General features: G+C 41.1%; 1 protein-coding gene across 5 annotated transcripts in view; it reads right to left on the minus strand.

Moving 5' to 3' along the window:
- Positions 1 to 22886, minus strand: part of RXFP1 (relaxin family peptide receptor 1) — a 95076-nt gene that overhangs the window by 40651 nt on the left and 31539 nt on the right. For 4 of the 5 annotated variants that reach the window (XM_041737832.1, XM_041737834.1, XM_041737831.1 and 1 more), the window contains exons 2-3: positions 19133 to 19270; positions 1968 to 2066 (exon numbers count right to left, since the gene is read on the minus strand). In XM_041737832.1, coding sequence (XP_041593766.1) covers positions 1968 to 2066; positions 19133 to 19270 — 237 coding nt within the window. Of the gene's footprint in view, positions 1 to 1967; positions 2067 to 19132; positions 19271 to 22886 lie in introns of those variants that run through there. The other variant, XM_041737836.1, reaches the window with a different exon arrangement.

Here is a 22886-nt window from a genome sequence, read left to right on the forward strand (position 1 = left end):
AATGCTAAGCGAAAACATGATAAAAATGGTGTGTACAGGAAATTTCAAAAATGTTAAAAAAGACAAAGAAACGTACCAACAAGTTAATGCTGGTAGCCTCTGAGTGGTGAAATTATGGTTGAGTAAACAATTCTTTCTAAATTTCTGTACTCATATCCGTCAAATTTAAACTTTAAAAATATATTGGTTAATGATTATTTTCCATGATTATGTTCTTGAGAGGTGACTTTATAAATGTGAATTTCTCACATTCTTTCACCCAACCAAGAATTATTATACACCATTCTCGGTTTAATTTGCAATAAATTCTTATACTAATTTGATTTCAATAAAGTGGTACAATAGGAACTTTAAGTTTCACCCCCAAATTTTACACTATATTTTCCATTCTGTTTTATACTGCTTTTATGCTTGAAAAAGACAAATAATTATTGATCACCACTGCTTCCTGCACTCTTTAAAGAACTCTAATTTAAAATTATATATTTGTTCTTTAATAAAAACCGTTAATCTTTTTTTGATATATCATTTACTGTATAAATGATATAGAAGTTAGCCATGTAAACTTCCTATGAAGTTATACTTAGGAAACATTTCTCCCAAAGTTCAGGATTAGGCAAAAAGTTATTTCTTTTACTGACTTGATCTGTTCCCCCCCCCCTTTGTTTGTTTTTGCTTTACAAGCCAGGCTATAAAAGTTTTGCTACTCATTATTTTCCTTCTTTAGCCTGATTACTACAAAATTCAGAACTAAGCTTTGGACAATTATTGAACTTCTCAGTGAGGATTTCCTTATATAAATTTTCTTCCCATTCTCTTTCCCATTCACTGTTGAATTTTTGTCTTATATAATCTATTAATGGCTTAAATCTGTTGGTAGTCATATTTCTATTATAAAATCCACTTGGGAATAAAGAGATATAAAAATATTCAATTAAAATTTAAGAAATGAAAAGACTAATCAAACAACAACAAAAATCTATGTTTTGCAGTAACATGACATAATCCATTAATTTTTTTGTATGATATTAGCAATTGAATTATGTCTGTTACCTTTTTTCTTTCCCAAAAGGTTTCAGCCTTTCAGTGCTCATGTAATTTGGTCTCTGTGAGAAAATGTGAGGCTGAAACAGATTGCTGAGTAGCTTGTGGGTTTACAGAATGGATGCATGCTTACTTAAATTGGGGCCTGTTAGTATTTTTTTTATTAATCGCATTTGAATACTGAAGATAAAAAAAATTAAACATTTTTTAAAAAAAGCTATACTTTACTATTTGTGATAGAACATAAAGGAAAAATTATAGTAAAGGATTCCGCCCCCCACACACACTCGCCCACTATTTAACCAAGGTTTTGTAAAACTAGGATCAAACTGATAACTCTAAAGCACAAATTTATATTTGCATAATTTATTACAATAAACAAAATTTATTTAAAAGGAGCTATTTACAAGATCTTCCTGTTCTAAAATATCACAGCCTGTCCTGAGGTTATACCCTCCCACAGCCCCTTCAGTGTTTTTAGAAGTTCTCAGTATGTGACTAAGCATAGCAGGTTATAATTAATGAGGCTTTTTTGTAGTTCTAAAGTAGTTTAGACCTCAGAAGATTTTTCACTTGCAAACACTGAAATGCAAACAGCTTCTCTGCTCTTCTGTTTCTACAGTTTCCTTGGTATCAGAGGCTATTATGACTGTGAAAAAAAAAAAACACCATAAAATAGCAACCCTGAGGGACATTAATTCTGTTCACAACAATACCTGGCATGATATATATTGCTTTCAAACTTAAGATCTCTGAGTCACTTTTAAATAAAATTCTCAAATTAAGGCTGCATGTCTAATAGAGTTTGTTTTAGAAAACTATAATTGACCTTTTTAATAAAAATATGTTGGATGTAACTTTTAAAAACATGATATTTTCTTTGAACTCATGGGAAAGGAGACTCAATGCCACTGATTACTTACAGCATTCAGATGTTTGTGCCTCAAAGGGATATGAGGAAGTCATTCTGTAGTAATTGGCAAAATACTTGTCAAATTGCAAAGGCCATCCGTTGTTGTCTCCTAAAATAAAAGAGAGCAGAAAAGTTCAAGAAAACAAATATTCTGGTGTGTTGGGAAAAATAACTCTTTTCTTTAAAGTGAATAAGACAGTCTCAATCTTAGTGAGATAAATATCATCTGGGAGTTTGTTGACAAATGTGAATCAGAAATTCACATCCCCTCCACCCCACCTAGAAGTCCTGATTACATAGGTCTGAGATGGGTCTCCAAGTCTCCACTGTGGGCACTACAGGTGATTCTTCAGCAAGTAGTGTTTGTTTGTTTATTTATTCATGAAAGACACACAGAAAGAGGCAGAGACACATTCCCCACAGGGAGCCCGATGAGGGACTCCACCCCGGGACACCGGGATCATGACTTGAGCCAAAGGCAGAGGCTCAACCACTGAGCCACCCACATGTCCCAGCAAGTAGAGTTTGAATCACATTTTAAGAGACAGTACTTTCTTAAGTATTGGAATATAGCACGCTGTTCATAGTATATTGATTATATTATGGTTAATCTTCTATCATTTAAACTGATGTTGGAGGTGTGTTAACATGGATAGACAGTCATGATTGTTAAAGAAAAGAAGAAAAAAAATAACATGACCAGCATGATTGCATTCCATTTTTTTAAGGGCATCATGGTGTCATGGATGGTTTTAAGGGGAATTATCTTCTGATCGCTTAATATTTTCTCATCTATATTTCCTGATTTTGATATTAAAAGCCTGTATCATTGAAAAAAACCCCGCAATAGTAAAAGTCTTTCGTTAGGGAGAAAAAATGAAAATAAGTTTTCTTCACAAAATTCCTTATGACCTTTTAGTTATTTTTAAACATAAGAGACAATGAAGCCAATCAGCTGATAGGATGGACAATGAATGGGAATGTAGGCACAACTTCTTTGGAGATCTTTGCAGATGGTACAAACTTTCATCTTACTGGGAAAGTATGGATGTGATCCTTTCCAGAGGTTCTAAAATTTTTTCAGAATGTTGTCAGGATTCTTTAAGGATGCATAAACATATGAGCGGATGATAAAAACTATAAAGTTTATCCTGATTTTAAAAACTAGTATTGAATCTAGCACTGATTTTTTTTAAAATAAGATTTTATTTATTTATTTGAAAGAGAGAAACAGAGATAGTGACAGAGCTAGTGCGCAAGAGAGCAGGAGCAGGGAGGAGAGGGACGGAGGACGAGGCTCCCCGCTGAGCAGGGAGCCCAAAACAGGGCTCCATCCCAGGACCCTGGATCATACATAGCCCACCAAACCAAAGGCAGGTGCTTAACCTACTGAGCCACTCAGGGGCCCCAAATCTGGCATGAATTTTATAAATGATTTCTGCCATGGATGTATAATTCAAATCTGAGACTTGAATCCAAACATTACAACTTTGTTCAGTGGCATGGATTTGGTGACATGGTCTTTATCATAACCATGGTTCCAACTCTTATCAGAGGACTTCCAAATTATATCTTCAACCTGCACTTTTTCTACTGTAATAATATGTGATCAGTTTACTTACTATAGGCATCTCAAATTCAATATTTTTAATATGCAACTCATTATATTTTTCCATATAATCTTTGTTACTCCTAAATTCTCTGGATTGGTGAATGGTCCCCATAATGTATCAAGTTGCCCAAAACTGAAAAGTAAGTTTCTGGGAATATGCTCATATCTGATGCAATATGATTTGTAATAATTCCCCCCTTCTCGAAAGGAGAAAAAAATGAGTGGGAAATATCAGGGAGGGAGACAGAACATGAAAGACTCCTAACTCTGGGAAACGAACTAGGGGTGGTGGAAGGGGAGGTGGGTGGGGGGTGGGGGTGACTGGGTGACAAGCACTGAGGGGGGCACTTGATGGGATGAGCACTGGGTATTATTCTATATGTTGGCAAATTGAACATCGATAAAAAATAAATTTATAAAAAAAAAATCCCCCCTTCTCCAGGTTATTTTTTTTATTTTCCATGCTCATTAACTCCTCCATGAAGATCATCTTTGGAAAGGGAAAGGTATACTAACACAAATGCTATATATAACTTGTAAAATTAGACTTCCTTTTATAAAGAAATCCCACCAAATGCAAAAAATTGGAAAGAAGATTGTTTAAACATTGTGTTTAAAATATTCTCCTTCTGAACCTTGATGTCCTTTGACACTTACGAACTGCACACTTTGGCACGAGACCTCAGCTGGGCACCAGTAACTAGGTGGCCAGTAACAATATCCTAGAAATGGCAAAACCCAGCCATCCCCAGCCTTTGACATCATGAGGATGACATCTCAGGCAGAGAAACAGGAAGAAGGGGAGGGAATTGGAAAGACTGAGCTTGTACAGCTAAATAGAGACTACAAGCTATTGAGACCCAGGCAGATTTTGTGAAGTTGGCTCCTCCCCTTTCTCTACTGGGTTTAGAATGGTTTTGTTGTTCTTTAGAAGTTGGTAACTCAAATCTCTGTTTTCCAGACCTCGGGCAGCTAGGGTTCTTGTGATAGAAAAGTTTCTACCATTTGGATGCTTGCAAGTGAGATGGAAGTTTGCGGATACCCGTCTTGTGGGTATCTAGTGCAAGTTGGGGCAGTTCGTGCAGTCAGCCTCAGCGTTCAGTTTCACAGGTAAGGAGAGGATTGGTTGCACCAGTGACAGACCAGTGACTAGTGGCAACAGCAGCAGATGCTTCTTGATCTTGATCTTGCAATTATGGTGGTTTGTTTTCCCGCTCCTGACTCCTCTTTCTATAGTCTTTACAGTGATTCCATAAACAGCTTCTTCCCTGTATGAAATCTCTTTTTTCTTAAGAGCTCCTCCCCACCCCCAATCTAGAGTGGTTTGTTTCCTCCTCCCAGAGGGGATTGAAGATAACAGACTCTCAAGGATGGAAACATTGGATTGATGATCTGACCTGGTCCATTTTGAAGATAATGGCAATACTATTACTATCCGAAAATAGGACTCTCAACGTTTATGGTACACTGTGACAAAGAAGTTACTTAAATGATGTCTTAAGGTTTCCTTACAACATGCCTCTTAGAAGGCTACAGTCTGGCAAAGTGGTTGTTACGATAAATCATTAGAATGAAAATGAGGGGATTGTGGATTAGGTTAGCTATGGTCAAAGGGTGGATTAGGATAGCTATGGAGATGTCTTGGAGAGATTAAAGCAAGGAAATGGAACAGGCCCAGGGTTTAACATTAACAGTTCTAGAAAGTTCAGAGAACCAGAGAGCTTCCACGACTACTCTAAGGTAATTTTTTTTTTTAAATCTCTGTGATCTCAGGGTTAATGTTACCTCAAATCAGAATCTGATCCAATGGGTTACCAAGGTGACAGTGTAAGCCTAATTCATGTTTTGTTATCTCTTTTAAGTGAACTTTAGGACACTGATTTGGAAGGGAGGAGACCCCCTGAACTGTAATAGGACATTTGAATGTGTTGAGTTGAATTTGAATGCTCCAAATCCTTATCCTATGCAACCGCTCCTGTCAGCAGAAGCAGCTCCCTTCCCTTGTCCCATGAGATTGGCTGTGGTTTGTTGGAGACATGCTGGTTGCTTTACTGGAGGTAAATAACTTGTGAGGTCTCTCCAGGCCCCACGCGTTGATCCTTCTTCCTCATCTCCCAGCCTATCATAATCAGAGTCAGATCCCAGCACACCCCAGAAGCCAAACATTTAGGAAATAAAGATCAGCACCACAAGAATTTGCTATTTCATATAAGCAGAAACCCAAGGAAATTGTGTGGGAACATCTTCTGACTGTACTAGACCAGGGGGAGGGACTGTAATTTTGATTGGGCAAAGCTCTTTAATATGGGTTTCTGGATTCAGTGCGCTAGCTCAAGCAGTAGTTTGCCAGATTGTTGACCAGAATCCAGATTCAATGTCGCCTTGGACTAAATAAGGTTGAGAGGGAAATGCTTATGGGTACTGATTGAGTCACCAAAGGGGTAGATTACGAGGGATATGGCCATGTATTGCAGAGCTGCATTGGATACCGTAGATTGGCTTGTCCAACCTCCGTTCAATTCCCCCCATCGGTGTTCCTGGAAAGCAGAGGCTGAAAAGCTTATGACACCACCTCACATCTCCTGTACAGCCAGGATCAGGTGTACTCACACATGTTTTGGTTGGTAGAAGAGAGGTAGAGATCACTTTCCTATTGGTGTATCTAAAACAGAGACGTTGTGTTGAGGCAATTGAAGCAGCGGGAGGGCTATTTGGGTATCACCAGCTTTGCGGGTGCAAAGAGGTGGTTCTGTTAGCGGCAGGGGCAGCAGAATCAACAGTGGTGGTGTAGCCACTCAGTCTCTGGATTATGGCTTTGTTGGGGTGTGGTTGATTCAATGGCGTCAATGGGAGCCTTGCTGTCATCATCCACTCTTCCAGCTTTACTGGGAATTTTGTAAGTATCTAATTTCTGTTCAACAGATCTAGAATGGGTTCTGTTTCATGCATTAAGCCCTGATAGATACAGAGACTATTTGAATTATTGGACTAAAATATGGTTTAAATGTGATTGGACATCTACAGCATTTGGGGAGCTCAAGTATAATCTTGTGAGTGAGAACTAAACACTGCATTTTTTCCCTGAAACTCTGAGCTTTCATGTAGTTTAGTTCTGTGGCCTTGCTACAGAAATGATGACACTTTTCAACATTTCTCTGCATCTGTTTGTTTCCTTGGCTGTCAGGTTTTGGTTTCTGGCTTTGGCTTGTCCCCCTTTCCTGGTTTGGCTGTGTTTGTTGGCTTTTGGACAAGTTTTTACTTTTAAAAACTTGGTTCATATCATTAGATAGAAGAAAGGAGAATTCTGTGAGAGGGTTTGATTCCTCCATTTTAACAGAGAAGTTGGATGTTAGCACTTAGCACTAAGAGAACTTGTATTTAGCAAATACCTACTAAACTGTAGTAGGTACTTTATTTTGTCTGCATAGCTCTATTTGATCACTATTGTCATTTCCATGTACAGATGGAAAAACTGCTTCTAAGAAGTTTAAGTGAAACATTATTAGAAATTACTAGAGTTAAAATAATAAAATTATTTTCATATTCTCTTTTCTAGACCAAATACATGATTTATCAGTTTGATAGTCTACCAACAGAATTCCAACTTCTGTGTGATATCGGCTTTAAATACCCAGCTATTAAAAACTAAAACTAACTAACTAAATAAAAGGTTTTATTTTTACCAGCTATTACTATCTATTGTCTATCTTTCTGTCATCTATTTCATTTCCATATTGAGGCTCTTACATCAGATTTGTACGAATTATTATTATTATTATTTTTTTATAATTAATTTTTTTTTAAATTTTTTTTTTTTAATTTTTATTTATTTATGATAGTCACACAGAGAGAGAGAGAGGCAGAGATACAGGCAGAGGGAGAAGCAGGCTCCATGCACCGGGAGCCTGACGTGGGGTTCGATCCCGGGTCTCCAGGATCGCGCCCTGGGCCAAAGGCAGGCGCCAAACCGCTGCGCCACCCAGGGATCCCAGATTTGTACGAATTATACAAAAATTCATTTGAATAACAATTAGAAGTAGATATTAACTGGAATTTATGTTCACCACTATTGTAACTTGTGGAATCAGTGAAAGCATTGGAAATAATCAAAATATTACTAAAAAATTAATTTAATAAAATAAAGTTTTATATTTATGTTATGATTTTTAACACATTTATAAATGTTATAAATAAAACATGTAAGATAAGTCATTTGTGCCTGGATATGTTGAGGTATTGATTATTTTTATAAGCAAGTTTATTGTGTATCTATGGACTGAGGGTGGCATTGGTGTGCAAAAGTCTGAAGAATTCCTCCTTGCAGGCTGCCAGTGCCTTGTTGGCTTTGCAGGAGGAGGAGGTACACACTCCACGTTCATGTTCCTGTCCCAGACACATCCACCCAGACCTCAGAAAACAGCAATGGATATTGGGTGAAGTGACAGCGTTCCAGAACACAGGGTGTTTCTGTGGTTAGTGTTTCACTGCCACGAGGGAATTTATGAGATCAGGGGGTTGGGTGAGTGCCCGCAGATGTTGATTGTCTTTCACTCTGGTTCTTAGCAGGCCCTATATTGAACTGAACTCGTACAAATGAACTATTTCAATTTGCGACACTTTTACCATTAATTGATAGTGTAGTGCTTAAAATCACAGGCTTGGGGCCCTGCACTAATCCTTTGCCCCTTACCATTGCTGGCTATTTTAAGGGGTTCTCTATATATGGCCTTGGTTGCAACATTTTGGTCCAACAAATCCACACAGTGTAGCTATTTATGCTGCTTCTCTTTTCTTTTAAAAAATACTTATTTACTTATTTTAGAGAGAGAATAGAGAGAGAGTGGGGGTGCAGGGAGAGGGTGAGAAAGAATCTCAAGCAGATTGCCTGCTGAGCGTGGAAGCCTATGTGGGACTTGATCCCTGATCCTGAGATCATGACCTGAGCTAAAATCAAGAGTTGGACATTTAACTGACTGAGCCATCCAGGAGCCTTTTCTTTTTCTTAATCCTCCTCCTTTTCTCTCTCTCTCTCTACCTCGTTGTACCTAAACACAACACAGACAAACACACAGAGTGGAAAAAAAAAGAGAAAAAAAAGAGGAGAAAAAAAGGTGATATCAGGATAGATGAGGGGTATTTTAGAATCCAGAAAGAAACAGGACAAACCTGCTTATACTTTCCCAAAATAGAATATATCTTTTCCGGGGGGATCTCTTTTTAAACAGCAACATTTTCAAACACACAAGCTTTTTAGTAATTAGCCTTCACCTTCCTTTCTGCCTTCCCAAAGCATTTACTTCTTCCCACCCATAACTTCCTCCCACCAGAAGGCAGGAATATAGAACATAGGAATTGTAGCCAAAATTGGAAAGTTAGCATTTTTAAGAAAACAGCTTAGTAGATGTGTTTCTATATTTTAAATCTTTCATTTTTAAGGACGTCTGGGGGCAGCGAGCAGAATGGTTTTTCATGCTTGAGTAATGATCCCACTGAAGTTTGATTCTCTGATTTCTCTTGAGGCATCACAGGGTAGTGTAACAAGCACTGTCCTAAAAGAACATTGTGGTAGGGGTTATGGGTTCCTATGTATTGGTACTACTGCATGAATAGCATTGATGACATATATGCTTACTAAAAAAGAGATTTTTCTAGCTAAAATATGATGTAATGATGCTACTGTTAAAAAGGAGACAGTAGGCCCCAGGTGGTGTCACTGGTGCTAATCCCCATGTTGGCAAACCAAGCCTTAATACCTAACCTAACTAGTCTTAACTGCCCAGGAATGTGATCTTTAACCAGCCAACCTGAAATTTCCGGGTCAGGACTAGGAGGTAATCCGCTGATAAATCTCTTCTATTTCTCTTAGGAGGACAACATTGCTTAAAACAATGCATTCTTTGTTAATAATTTCCTTTCCTTTTTTTTTTTTTTTTTGGCTCCCTCTCTGGCTTTAGAAACCCTTCCTTTCTTTTGCTTAACAGAGTTTCTTTCTACCTGCTAGCTTGCATGCAGCTTACTTCACAAATAGTTAAATAAAGCCAATTTGACCAATTTATTTAGTTGAATACTTGTTATTTAACACAGTGTGGATATAAATGAATGACACAGACCAAGAAGAGGCTGATGGTGCATGCTGCATGAGCTCAGTAGATACTCGCTGAGTGAATGAAAGAATGAATGCATGAGGCTTTATCCTCAAACACACTTCAGAGAAAACCCAGCCTCTTATTCTACAATAAAATTTGGGAACTGAAGCAATTATAAAAACACAGTCTTCCAGGCTCTTCTATTGGACATTCTGATTTATGTCAGTGTGGGGTCTAGGGATCTATATTTTCCACCTGCTGTCCCAGGTGAGTCTTAGAACATGTTTTGGGAGAACTGCACTATGAAATTCACCCCAGCCAGCTAGAGCCCTTGCCACATGCAGTGGAGCACAGCTAGATTTAGCAACAGAAAAATCTTGACAATCAGAAGGAGCATGCTTCTTCTCTTTTGGCAAAGTTGCTGTTAATAATGGGTTAAGAGCTCAAATAAGATTAATGCAAGTGATCCTTCATTTAAGGGCATTTTGCTTATATCTTTCTTATTATGCTTACTATAGTCTGCTTCATCCTATGCTTATCTACATATGCATTTTATCTCCTTATGATGCATTTTTAATATACTTCAGTGACCACAAAGGTACTTTTAGCATGTAAAATAGGTATAGGAAATATTAAAATATTATTTCACTTGCACCAAGTATTTGTTATAATTTAGTTACGGAAAAGTGGCTTACACATCCATCAGAATTTTGGACAAGGCACCCCCCTCTCCATGCTCTCAGATTCTCCTGGCACAGGTGTGGGGTGAGGGGAAACAGTGGAGGTTCAAGGAATGAGGTCTGGATGCAAATGGGAAAGGTCCAGGTTTCTTGAATGCACTAATTTGTTATGGTGCTATATTAGGCTTTCCTCAAATAGTTTCCTGGGATTCTCCATGAGAAGAGAGCTCCATGGTGAAATATGTTTGGAAATGCTGCATCTTCTATTTCCACTTAGGATTGACAATGCATGCTAGTAGGATGAAAGGAGAAGGCAAGCCTTAAAGAAATATCCTGACTTTTGTTAAATTCTTGTTATAAGACGCCATACATTTTGTAAAGTGTTTGCTTTTGCATTTGCACAAGAAAGAGTATGCCTAGATCACTGGTTTTCAAAATGTAGATGCAGGACCAGCAGCATCAGCATCACTTGGGGACTTTGAAGAAGAGCAAATTCTTGAGCATCATTCTAGAGGCAATGAATCAGAAATTGTGTTGGGGCTGAGCCATGTAGTTTTAAGAAGCCTACTGAAGTTTGAAAACCACTGCTCTGCACTCACTAATCACTTTTTAGGTATTCTGAATATGGTAATAAAATTGTGCATAGTGAAGTGAATCATTTCAAAACATTAACAAGTATGATATTCATCTGCTGTGCTTGTTAAAATGCAGATTTCTGGGCTCCCATACTGCCTCCAAGATGAGCATTTCTAGGGGTAGAGTTCAGAACTCTAGCACCTCTCACTAGCCCCCAGGAGACATTGCTGCTGCTGGTTTTCAGAGCTGGCTTCCCAAGAGTTCCCATAAATTTGCAGGAGCCACTTCTGGGTACCTTGGATATTTGGATTTTGAACCAAAAGTTAAGGGACTTGAGTCTGTCTGAGAGGAAGCCAGAACAAGGGAGGATATAAGAATGCTGTGTTTAAATGGTCTCCTTTTTAATTTTTTAAAATTTTATTTATTTATAAAGATTGTATTTATCCTTTTGACACAGAGAAAGAGCACATGCAGAGGGAGCAACAGGGAGAGGGAGAGGGAGAAGCAGACTCCATCCTGGGCTCCATCCCAGGACCCTGGGAATCAGGACTTGAGCTGAACGCAGCCGCTAAACCTACTGAGCCACCAGATGTCCCGGTCTCCTTTTTTATTAAAATTAAAGTATAAGTCCTATGGGTTATAGTGTACCTGCTTATTGACTAATGAATGAATAATTTATAAAGTTTGGATTTATGTAAAGTGGAGCATTCCTGATTCTCGTACATTTACTCAATCCTCAGATCCCATTCTTGGAACATATGGAGAATCTTTGTCTCAGAAAGTAATGATCCCCAAAGTAAAGGTGCCCCGGGTCATTAGAATAAGCCTTTGGATGCTGGCTGGCCATGCAGAATGATTCTCCCAACTAACTATGTGGGATCTCCTTGCATTGGAAATGACAAGAGTAATCTGATTAGCCTCTTTGTAGGGTCTTAAAATCTTTGGAGGCAACTCTGAAGAAATTAAGGGGGCGGGAGGAGTTGACATCCTGGGCTTATTGTAGAGGAAATTAAGGCCACTAAAGAAACTGTCCATTATAGGAAGAGTTCTTAGATGGAAATTTTTGTGAAGTTAACCCAAACATTGTTAAGCGTGGTTGGATAAACAAACTTGAGGTTAAATTGAGGTTTGTTGAGAAAAGGGGAAAAAAAAAGAGAAGCAAAGCAAGAGTCTCTTGATTGTAGAGAACAAACTGATGGCTACCAGAGAGGAGGTGGGTGGATGGATGAAACAGGTGATGGGATTAAGGTGTGTACTTGCTGTGAAGAGGACCAGGTGTTGTGAGGAAGTGTAGATTCACAGGTGGTATATGCCTGAAACTAATATTATACTCTATGGTAATTAACTGGAATTTAAATAAAAACTTAAAATAAACTGAGGTTTGTGTGTACAGAAAAGTCAAGGGTTCAGTTACTTCGGTATTTCCAATGCTATTTTGAGAATAAGAAATAGAAAACCAGGTATTTTTGAACACACAATGTATGGTTTTGTATTAATGCATATTCATGACTCATATCACCTTTCCTCTTGCATTACCTTAAAAAAGGTAAGCCACCAACTCTAAATGGAATATTCTAAAATGAGAAAAGCTCGGGATCCCTGGGTGGCGCAGCGGTTTGGCGCCTGCCTTTGGCCCAGGGCGTGATCCTGGAGACCCGGGATCGAATCCCACATCAGGCTCCCGGTGCATGGAGCCTGCTTCTCCCTCCGCCTGTGTCTCTGCCTCTCTCTCTCTCTCTCTCTGTGACTATCATAAATAAATAAAAAATTAAAAAAAAATAAAATGAGAAAAGCTAAGTTCTACATCAAACTGCCTGGTGTTGCTGTCATTCAGACAGCTGTATAAAAAGCTGTATTTAGGAAATGAAGGAATATTTGGTTTTCTGGAATTTTCAATTCAGGCCCAACGAAAAATTAAAGGAGTCCTTGAATACACTTTAAACATTCTTAAAATCCTTCTACAATTTAAAAAATATATATCACCACCATCACACTCATAAATAAATAGTTTATCTAATTCTCATAGGTTAGTAAGTGCCAAGCCAGTGACAGGAACATATTTTGGGGTATTAACGAAGTTTTTCTTCCCTTGAATTTTTTGCATTCTCTGTTCTTTTTCCTACAGCAAGAAGCTAAAATTTTCCACTTTCCTTGCCTGGGGAAAGGACCACGCAGAAGCTTGTAGATAACAGAAGGAGTCAGATTCTTGGCATTTGATCTTCAAAGGCCTATACATGAGCACTGATTCTGAAAAACAACAAAGGGTGGGCTTTGCCATTCCTAGTCTGCACCAGATACTTGGACCAGAGAGAGAGAGAGAGAGAGAGAGAGAGTAGGAGGGTCCTCTTGTCCTCTCTTTTCCTTTGGCAGCAGATTCTGGGGAAACCAGAACCTCTTTACCTTCATTACATCTGCAAAGATGTTATTTCCAATTAAGATCACATTCTGAGGTTCTAGTGTACAAAATTTTTAGCAGGTACTAACCTATTACACCATTCAAAATGTATTAGAAGAGATTTCTATTTCCCCTGTGGATTATAGAAATACCAACATGGAAAAAGAAGAACAAATGTCTTCATCTTTTTTCCTGTAGACATCCTTTTCCTGTGCTAAAGTGAGGAATGTTCAAGGAAAGAGTCTATAGGAAGGCAGCATCAGAACTTGGGTCTTCATAATAGAGTAATTCAACTTGGCTCCAACAGGGGGATGAGGTTGGGTTGGTGTAACTTCCATGGGGAGCCCTTTTTGTACAACCATCTGTCTAAAATACAAAAGAAGGAGTGCTAGCAAATTTGTAATCTGGAAATGCAGAGTTCTTTTTAAATAAGCATCTAGAGGTAGTGAATAAATGCCATAGTATCTGACAATTTGATTCTACTTTAATATTTCATTTCTACTACTGAGTAAGCGCGCAGTTTAAAACGGACATAAGTGATTTCTCCATGAGCATCCTCACCTTTTTATAATCCAGTTCCCTTGTTATTTACCCAGATGGATTCTCCCAAGTATCTGAGCGTTTTAGCTGAAAAAGGAGAAGGACCCTCTTTTTTTCTGGTTTGTCATTGTTGCAACAAATACTGCTCTGATGATTCCTAAAGACATTTTTTTGGTCTCTAGCCTGTTTGTATCTGTGATAGTTCAGAATAGAGATGAAAAATGGGTTAGTGTGATACATAGCAAAAACATGGAAATTGTATGAGAATTATATCAAATGGTGTAACTCAGGGGGAAAAACTGTACATTTCCATATTGAAGTTTATCAGTAAGGATCAAAGTTATAGAAATGGTGCTATTGATTTTGACACATGTATGTCTACATATGTCTATAAATTCTGTATTGCCCAAATGTTTTAGGAAGAAAGGGATTCTTGTGAATGCAATGGAAAACTTTAAATCATTGCTTTTGTTTGCATTGTGTCCATGAAAAATGTTCAGTGAGTAGATGTGTTATACTTTTTATTCTGAGGTATTTTATTTTATTTTTGTATTCAGTACACTATTCCGTTATTGAGAAATTATTTTTTTAAAGAAAATTGGGGATTCAATAGCTAAATAAGAGTGGTTGTTTCAAAAGCCTGTGATAATACAAAAGTTGTATTTTTTCCTAAATATATTTAGTTCATATTCCAGTGCAATACATGGGGAATCAGTTTAATTTATTTAATGGTGTTTCATTTTTTTGATGACTCTGCTAAATTTTATTACTACTATTTTGATTTGACTTACTTTTCCGCTTTAGTAAATATTATCGGTGTCAATGCTACATAGCTTGGAAATATTTTTTAGGATGTATTTTAAAAGTTCTAATTAAGGAAAAGTCCCCGCCTCCCATTACAAAAAAGATTTTTTTTATCTGGCAATATACTGTTAAGTCGTAAATGATCCCTCTAAAAGTGATTTTTGGCTGTGGGTTTTTCTTTTATTTATATGTTAGGATACTATGTTTTATGTGATTGTAAATATATTTAATGCCATTTATTCAAATATGCATGAGGTTTACATATTGTGAAAGGAACCAACTTTCTGACTTAATTTAATTAGCAGTAAACAGAATATAAACATGAATATCTTAAAAACGAACAGACGGGGAAACACAAATTATCTGGATACTGTAAAAAGAAAAGAGAAAAAAACCTACGGCTGGTGAAGGGAATTCAGTAATAAGATGCAAGAGAAATAACTGCATTTCATCATTTTTATCAGCTGGGCCCTAAAGCTGGTGGTAAAATTCTGTTATCCTTCCAGATGTTCCAGTCTACTCATGCATGTCAACGGACCACTGTTGAGGTTTTGACCAGAGTTGTGTGTGTGTGTGTGTGTGTGTGTGTGTGTATTTCTAGAGGACTGTAACCAATACAGCATCAGTGTTTCTTATGGAAACTAACACATTTGATAACAGTGATAATGGAGTTTGTTAGCGAGTTAGCGTCTTTGCATACCAGGTCGCGAACACTTGTTTCTAGTTCATTTCTACTGTTGCTGCTATTTCACAGGCATTCTTCACTTTCTACTCGGTTGGGTGTAGGCCAGTGGTTCTCAAAATGCAGTGTGCATTTTATAGTTTAAGAAGATTTTCAAGATTTTCTTGAACCTCAGGGTCTATTTGAGCATAAAATACAAGCCACTATTCTGGGATACACAGCCCAAGAGTAGAGTAGGAGTGGCAGGTATCTCCTGAGTGCTACATAGAAATTAAAAGCAATTGCTTGTTTTTTTTTTTTTTCTTTTCCTTTGGAGGTAAAGATATTAAAATCTGTTTAACAACCAGTTCATAGGGGATCCCTGGATGGCTCAGAGGTTTAGTGCCGACTTCCTCCAGGGCGTGATCCTGGAGCCCCGGGATCGAGTCCCACATCAGGCTTCCTGCATGGAGCCTGCTTCTCCCTCTGCCTGTGTCTCTGCTCTTTCTCTGTGTCTCTCATGAATCAATAAATAAAATCTTGAAAAAAAAACCCCAAGAACAACCAGTTTATAAACCTAATGGGGTGAGCTAAATAATAATCAAAATCTAATTTATGACTATCGTGATGGACTCAGTTTGAAAGAGAAAAGAATAGAGGAAAAGGCAAGCATGAAATATAAAGGGAAGTTGGGAGAGAGTGAAAAAAGAGATGGTGACCAGTTAGGGGGGCAGAATGGAAGTGGGGAGACCCATGGAAATGATGAGATGAAAGAGAGAGAATGGGCCTCAGATCCACAGTGGAAAAAACACTGGGAGGGAGAAAAAGCCAGAGAGGTGGAAAAAAGAAGAAATCATGATGGATGGATCCATCTCTAAACCGATTTTTGTTCCAATTGGTATTGTTTCACAAGAGTTAGGCCCATGCTTGTCATCAGAATTCAAATTCTAAGTGTAAAGAAATACACCTTAGTATTTTCCCTGTTATATTCTATTAAAATTCACCAGGATAATTAACCAGGATAACTAACACAGTTAAGTTCCAAATATACAAATCTACACAGTTTATTTTTTCCCCCTCCTCAAATAAACTATAATAACATTTTCGGGAGATGTGGGAAAGCTTACCCACCTCCTGACTATCGCATAATCAATAGGATACACGTGCACACACACCCATGCACACACATATCTGATTATATAAATATATAACTACAATAGTATGGAAAAATGTCATTGCTTCAAACATGAGCTCCCATTTCAGTAAATAGACAAACCATGGTTGTTCCTAAAAATTTTAAAATTATTTATCAGACAGGACTTTCTAAAGTCACCAGTGGGGACTGTGAGTCACTGAGAAGTCTGTGGGAAGAGCAATGATAATACCAACGTGGGTAGACTTTGCAGAAGTGGCTGCAGTTGCTGGCTTCCCTCTGCCCGGGCCCCTCGCAGTGTGACTTTGCGGTCCCTCTCAGCAGGAGGGAGGGGCCGCTTCACCTCTGGAAACAGGGCTGGCCTTGCGACTGGCTTGCCCAGGGACATGGGGCGAGTGTGCCATTTTTGAGTTTAGGCTTCAAGAGGCCTTGTACGCTTCCAGGTCACTCCTGGGTGCCGTGTCCCTACCATGAGAACCAGCTTGGCTTAGGCCGCTGAGGCCGAGAGCTGAGTCACCCTGATTATCTCAGCTGGTCCCCCAGGCCTGACGACAAAGCTGATCCACAGGTAACCGCAGGTGCATGAGAAGGTGCAACTGAGCTGAGAACTGCCGGGCTGTGCCCAGCCCGGGGTTGTTGACCCAGAGAATTGCGAGCCACATAAATGATTGCTTCTTATGTCACTAAGTCTGAGATCATAACAGCTCGCTGACACCCGTTACCGCATGCTAAGTATGTGTCAACTACTGGGCTAAGCACCTTAGATACAGTATCTCAGTGAATCTTTTTAAGACCACGTGGCCACAGATACTTTTATTATTCTCATTTCGCAGAGAAGAAGACAAGACATTTTTACCCTCTTCATGGCCAGAATTGAGGTCCCGATCTCCCCAGCCTGACCTCTGCGCTCCAATGCCACAGTGCCTCCCTCCGAATTTGCTGGTTGGCCAATCTGAGAAACTTGAGTAACTAAGGATTATCACTTATCACTTTGAGGATTGTTACCTTTGTTACTTGAATTCTTTGAATTTAGCACTAGAGCAAGAGCTCCCCAGCTTTTTTTTTTTTTTTTTCACCGAGTAACTACTTTTGGTGGTGAATTTCCTTTGCCACCAAGTTTTTTCCTGCTTCTTGTCAACATTTCAGTTGGTGGGAAGCTCTCAAGCCACTCGATCTGAACTACTCCAGGCTGGAGGGGGAAGTGGCTGGCAGTGGGCCGAACACTTGATTCTTTGTGTGTGTGTGTGTTTAAATTTGTGCAGTATTCAAGTGTTTTATACATACATAAAAGAAGAGGGATCCCTGGGTGGCGCAGCGGTTTAGCGCCTGCCTTTGGCCCAGGGTGCGATCCTGGAGACTGGGGATCGAATCCCACATCGGGCTCCCGTTGCATGGAGCCTGCTTCTCCCTCTGCCTATGTCTCTGCCTCTCTCTCTCTCTCTCTGTGACTATCATAAATAAATAAAAAATTAAAAAAAAAAGAAGAAAACATATACGAGTAGTCATCCGAATCAAAGGTGATGGCAGCTTAAGCTCACCAGTTTAGGTGTGTACTGTTGAGTTCACCACCACCACCTAGGGACAAGGTTCTGAACGAAGAAGTGTTAATTCCTTCCAAGGGGAGCCTTAAAATGTCTCTAATACTTCAGGGAGGGAAAACAGGCAAGTCCTGTTCAGCATATTATTTAAGCAGGACTTTAGATGGTTATGCATGTTTTTGTCGTCCCCAAAATAGTACCTTCTTTCCCCATGAGTGAGAAATCTCATTATTTTTTACATTATTAACCAAAGCTCATTTTCCTAGCAAGTCAAATCCAGCCAACGGAAGTTCTTTTACAAATTTGTGTTTTCGAGGCTTCGTAAATTTGAACAAAATTCTCACTGAGACCGAGTTTTCCAGATATTCTGGTGGGCTGGAAGCCCCACGTGGCTTCCTGGGATTCTAAGTAGGATTGTTGGTTAAGTAATAGGCAGGTGGACGTGCTGCCTGTTCTCTTCTAGGGGGTCTCATTTGCCCTTGGAACAGGAGCAAGCAAAGGACGAGAGAGGGCAATAGCTGTTGACACTTAGGTAGTACCTGCTGTATGCCTCCCGTCTCCTAATCCCTCACATTAGTGTTCCCAAATTCTCTTGCTGTGGGGACAACTTCCAGACCCCTTTCTAACATGAGGAAACCGAGGCAGAGAGCGGCTCAGGGGCATCCTCCAGACCACAGCCGTGGTTCGGGGGCGCCGGGTTCGAGCCCCGCAGGCAGGCTCCAGGCCGCGGGTCTCCCCTTCCGTCCGCGCCGCGTGTTCCGCCTGGAGGAGCCCACGGGCGGCCCGCGGGCGGGTCACGGTGTCACGGGCCCCACCGTCCTGCGGCCCCGACCCCGGCTGCGCCAACACGCGGCCAGGACCGGCAGCTGGGGCCCAGGAAGGGGATGCGGGTCCCTGGGCCCGGGGGGTCTCCGTCTCCATTCCCGGCCCCTGCAGCCTCACCTGCCCTGGTCCCCGCAGCCTCACCTGCCCGGGTCCCCGCAGCCTCACCTGCCCTGGTCCCCGCGGCCTCACCTGCCCTGGTCCCCGCAGCCTCACCTGCCCTGGTCCCCGCAGCCTCACCTGCCCTGGTCCCCGCGGCCTCACCTGCCCTGGTCCCCGCGGCCTCCCCCCCCCGCGGCCCCACTCACCGCAGTTGTCCTCGTCCGCCTGGTTGCCGCAGTCGTCCACGCCGTTGCAGTGCAGCAGCTGCGGCAGGCACCGGGTGGTGTTCCCGCAGGGGAAGAAGCCCAGGGAGCACCGGGCATGCTGGCCGCCCCCGGGAGCCCCTGGCGAGGAACCGGGAGGGCAGGTGAAGGCGCGGCCGTGCCCCCGCCCTCCCCCGCGGCCCCCGCCCCCCTCCCCCGCGGCCCCCGCCCCCCCCGCCCCCCCTCCCCGGCGGCCCCCGCCCCCCCCGCCCCCTCCCCCGCGGCCCCCGCCCCCCTCCCCGGCGGCCCCCGCCCCCCCCGCCCCCCTCCCCGGCGGCCCCCGCCCTCCCCCGCCCCCCCCCCCGGCCCCCGCCCCTCCTGGCCGGACACTGCGCCTCCCAGGCCTCGTGCGCACCGGGAGGCCTTTCCCGCGCCCGAAGACCCCAGGGCCCTGCCTGGGCGTTGGCGGTGGCAGGCGCCCCCCGTGCCCCAGCCAGCCCCCCTCTTCCTCTGGAACGTCCGCCGTCCCCGCCAGCCAGCTCCGTCCCCTTCTCCTTCCCATGGCTTTAAAGGTCAGGAATGGGGGGGATCCTGCTAGAGCGAGGCTGGGCTGCCCCCGCGCAGGAGGCCCGGGGGTGTGGGGGTGGGAAGGGTGTGGGGGTGTGGGGGTGTGTGGGTGGGAAGGGTGGGGGTGTGGGGTGGGAGGGGTGTGGGGGTGTGGGGTGTGTGGGGTGTGGGGGTGGGGGAGGGGTGTGGGTGTGGGTGTGGGAGGGGTGGGGGTGTGGGGGTGTGTGGGTGGGAAGGGTGGGGGTGTGGGGTGGGAGGGGTGTGGGGGTGTGGGTGTGGGGGTGGGAGGGGGTGGGAGGGGTGAGGTGTGGGGGTGGGAGGGGGTGGGAGGGGTGGGGTGTGGGGGTGTGGGGGAGGGGGTGGGAGGGGTGTGGGAGGGGTGGGGTGTGGGGGTGGGAGGTGTGGGGGGCGCAGGCCTGGGCCCCGAGCCCGCAGCTCCGGGCCTTGCAGGGGCCTCTCCGCCCAGGGGCGGGCAGGCAAGGGCCCTCGGGGCCTTCTCTGGCTTGATAACCGACGTCTTTTTAGGGCCGAGTCGAGGCCCTTCGCCTGAATGCAGCGGCCGAAGGGCATCTTGGTTGCTCCCAACTGGGCAGCGATGACCGCAGGCGCCGCAGACATCCGCAGGCAGCTTTTGCGTGGGTATAAGGGAATTGTGCCATTTTGAAACCTCAGATTTATATGGACTTTAAAGATTATTGGAGACTCCAAATGTGATTCCGTTGTGTATTATCCTTATCAAGTTTGCACACGCTTGGAACTTTCTAGAATATTGTCGATTATGAGAAATAAGAACAGAGCACTTTGAACGGTCAATAGCATTTGTTATATAAAAATGTATTTGTGATCTGTCGTCAAGACATGAAAAGAATAAAAGTGATTATTTGCTCTGTAAGATGTAGCAGGACATTTTTATAACAGGGCAAGTGACATTTTATAGAGAAAAAATCTAGCTATGTTAGGTTTTGACGGTACTTGGCTGTTTCAGAACACATTGATGAAGGAAATAGTTAAATCTACATAATAATGAGCTATGTTGTAATCAGTGTTCTCACTTGTGAAATTATTTTAAAATGATCCATATTTTTTTCAATAAATTGATTGGAATGAAGTCAAAGGAATTGTATACTTTTGTGTACAGGATGCCACTGTTAGAACATCACACATTTCAGAGACCTCAGGTGTATATAAAATAAAATAAAATAATAAAATAAAATAAAATAAAATAAAATAAATAAAATAAAAAATAAAATAAAATAAAATAAAATAAAAATAAAATAAAATAAAATAAAATAAATAAAATAATAAAATAAGGTTAATCTGTGTTGATACTGACTTTTGATACCTTTATTAACTTTTTAAGAACAAAATTTAAAAATCAAGGGTTTCAGGGGACCCTGTCTGCCTCAGTCGGTAGAGCATGACACTCTTGATGGGGGGGGGGGGTTCGTCAGTTCTGGCCCCTCATTGGATAGATAGCTTACTCAAAAAAAATAAAAATGGAGGGTTTCAGAAAAATTCTTTGATGAATTGTCAGCCTTCAGCCACAGTTACTGTTTGAAGATGTTTTAACTAGACACACCTGCCTGTGTTTTCATGCTGCTGGTTTGAAAATTCTTCTCGAGTAACTTATTTTTATGGACATTATGCTTTCATGCATCTTTTAAGTTTATATATAGAAGCAGCTACAGCTCTTCAATGATTATGTCATGAAATTAGTCCTACATTTTCATAATGGTATGATTCAAAGATATATTAAAGTCTTAAATAGTGATACTTAAGAAATAGCTTTATTTTGAGATGATCTCAAAGTTGCAAATATAGTATAAAGGATGATTATTTTCCCCCCCTGAATCATTTGAGAGTAAGTTCCTGACCAGATGCTCCATCACCCCTAAAAACTTTGGTTGTGTTTTTTCTATAAACAAGGACATTCTCCTACATAACCCCACTTAGAACCATCAAAATCAGGGAATTAACATCAATGCTTTACTACTATTTCAACCTCAGAATCCATTCACATTTTGTGTTGCTCAAGAGTCCTTCATAGTAAAAGGATCTACTTCATAAACTTTGCGTTCAATTGTCACATTTCTTTAGTTTCTTTTGATCTGGAATAGTTTCTTAGATGATAGAGTTAAGGGGCCAGTAAGTGATGATTATAGGAAAATTTTGTGGAGGTTGATATTATGCCACCCCAAAATATGCCACTTTGGCATAAGTATTATTTTAAACTAAAGATGGTTAAAAAGCAAACAGGAAGAGCTCTTCACCCTCCCCCCATCCGCCTAAAAGCAGGGCATCAGTTTCCCTTTGTGAAGGTGTCTTCCTCTTCCCTCCGTATGAGGGAGATGTCACTGGAGATGGAAAGTTGGCACCAAGGTGAGTGTGCACAAACAAACCTTACTAAAGTAACCCCTTTCTTCCCTCTCAGGATTAAAATCTTAGGGGTTTCAATAAAACATTTTTTGCAGGCTAAGTTCCTAGTGGTTTATCATGAAAGGAATAAAATTTAGCTTTTACTTTTTGACAGACCTTGACAGAAATGCACAAGCACTTAGAATTTTGTCAAGGGAACTCATGAAAATGCCAACTCAGTGAAATTATAACCCTCCTTCTGTAACAATCTGAAAGGTTAATATGGAAAATTTTAATGTGGTTGCTCTGAAGTTAATGCCTTAAGGGCATCTCTGGTCAGTTAAATTTAAATAAAGTAGGAGAGTCTAATTGGTACAGTTCATGAAAATGTTTATTGTGTTTCTGTACAGCTATGACTTGCGTAAGCATTAAGGTAAGTTTCATCAGATTCTATAGCTTATTTCCAGTATTTGAAATCCTTTTTACAATCTATGGAAGATATGCAGTATTCTATTTTCTCAGATAATTACAGCATCAAAAGTATAGGGAGTTTACTAAATACCTTTTTAGGAAGTAAAATAAACACACATGCGCAAACACATGCACACAAGCCAGACCCAAACACACAAACTTTCTCTACATTCAGTCCATTTACCTTATTTTATTATCTTTTAAAAACTTATTTATTTATTTATTTGAGAGAGAGATAGCAGGAGCACAGAGGGAGAAGCAGACTGTTTGTTGAGCAGAGAGCCTGGCTCGGGCTTGATCCCAGGACACTGAGATTGTGACTTGAGCTGAAGGCAGGTGCTTAACCCAATGAGCGACCCAGGTG

This window comes from Vulpes lagopus, chromosome 23 (genome assembly GCF_018345385.1).
Source record: "Vulpes lagopus strain Blue_001 chromosome 23, ASM1834538v1, whole genome shotgun sequence".
Lineage (NCBI taxonomy): Eukaryota > Metazoa > Chordata > Mammalia > Carnivora > Canidae > Vulpes > Vulpes lagopus.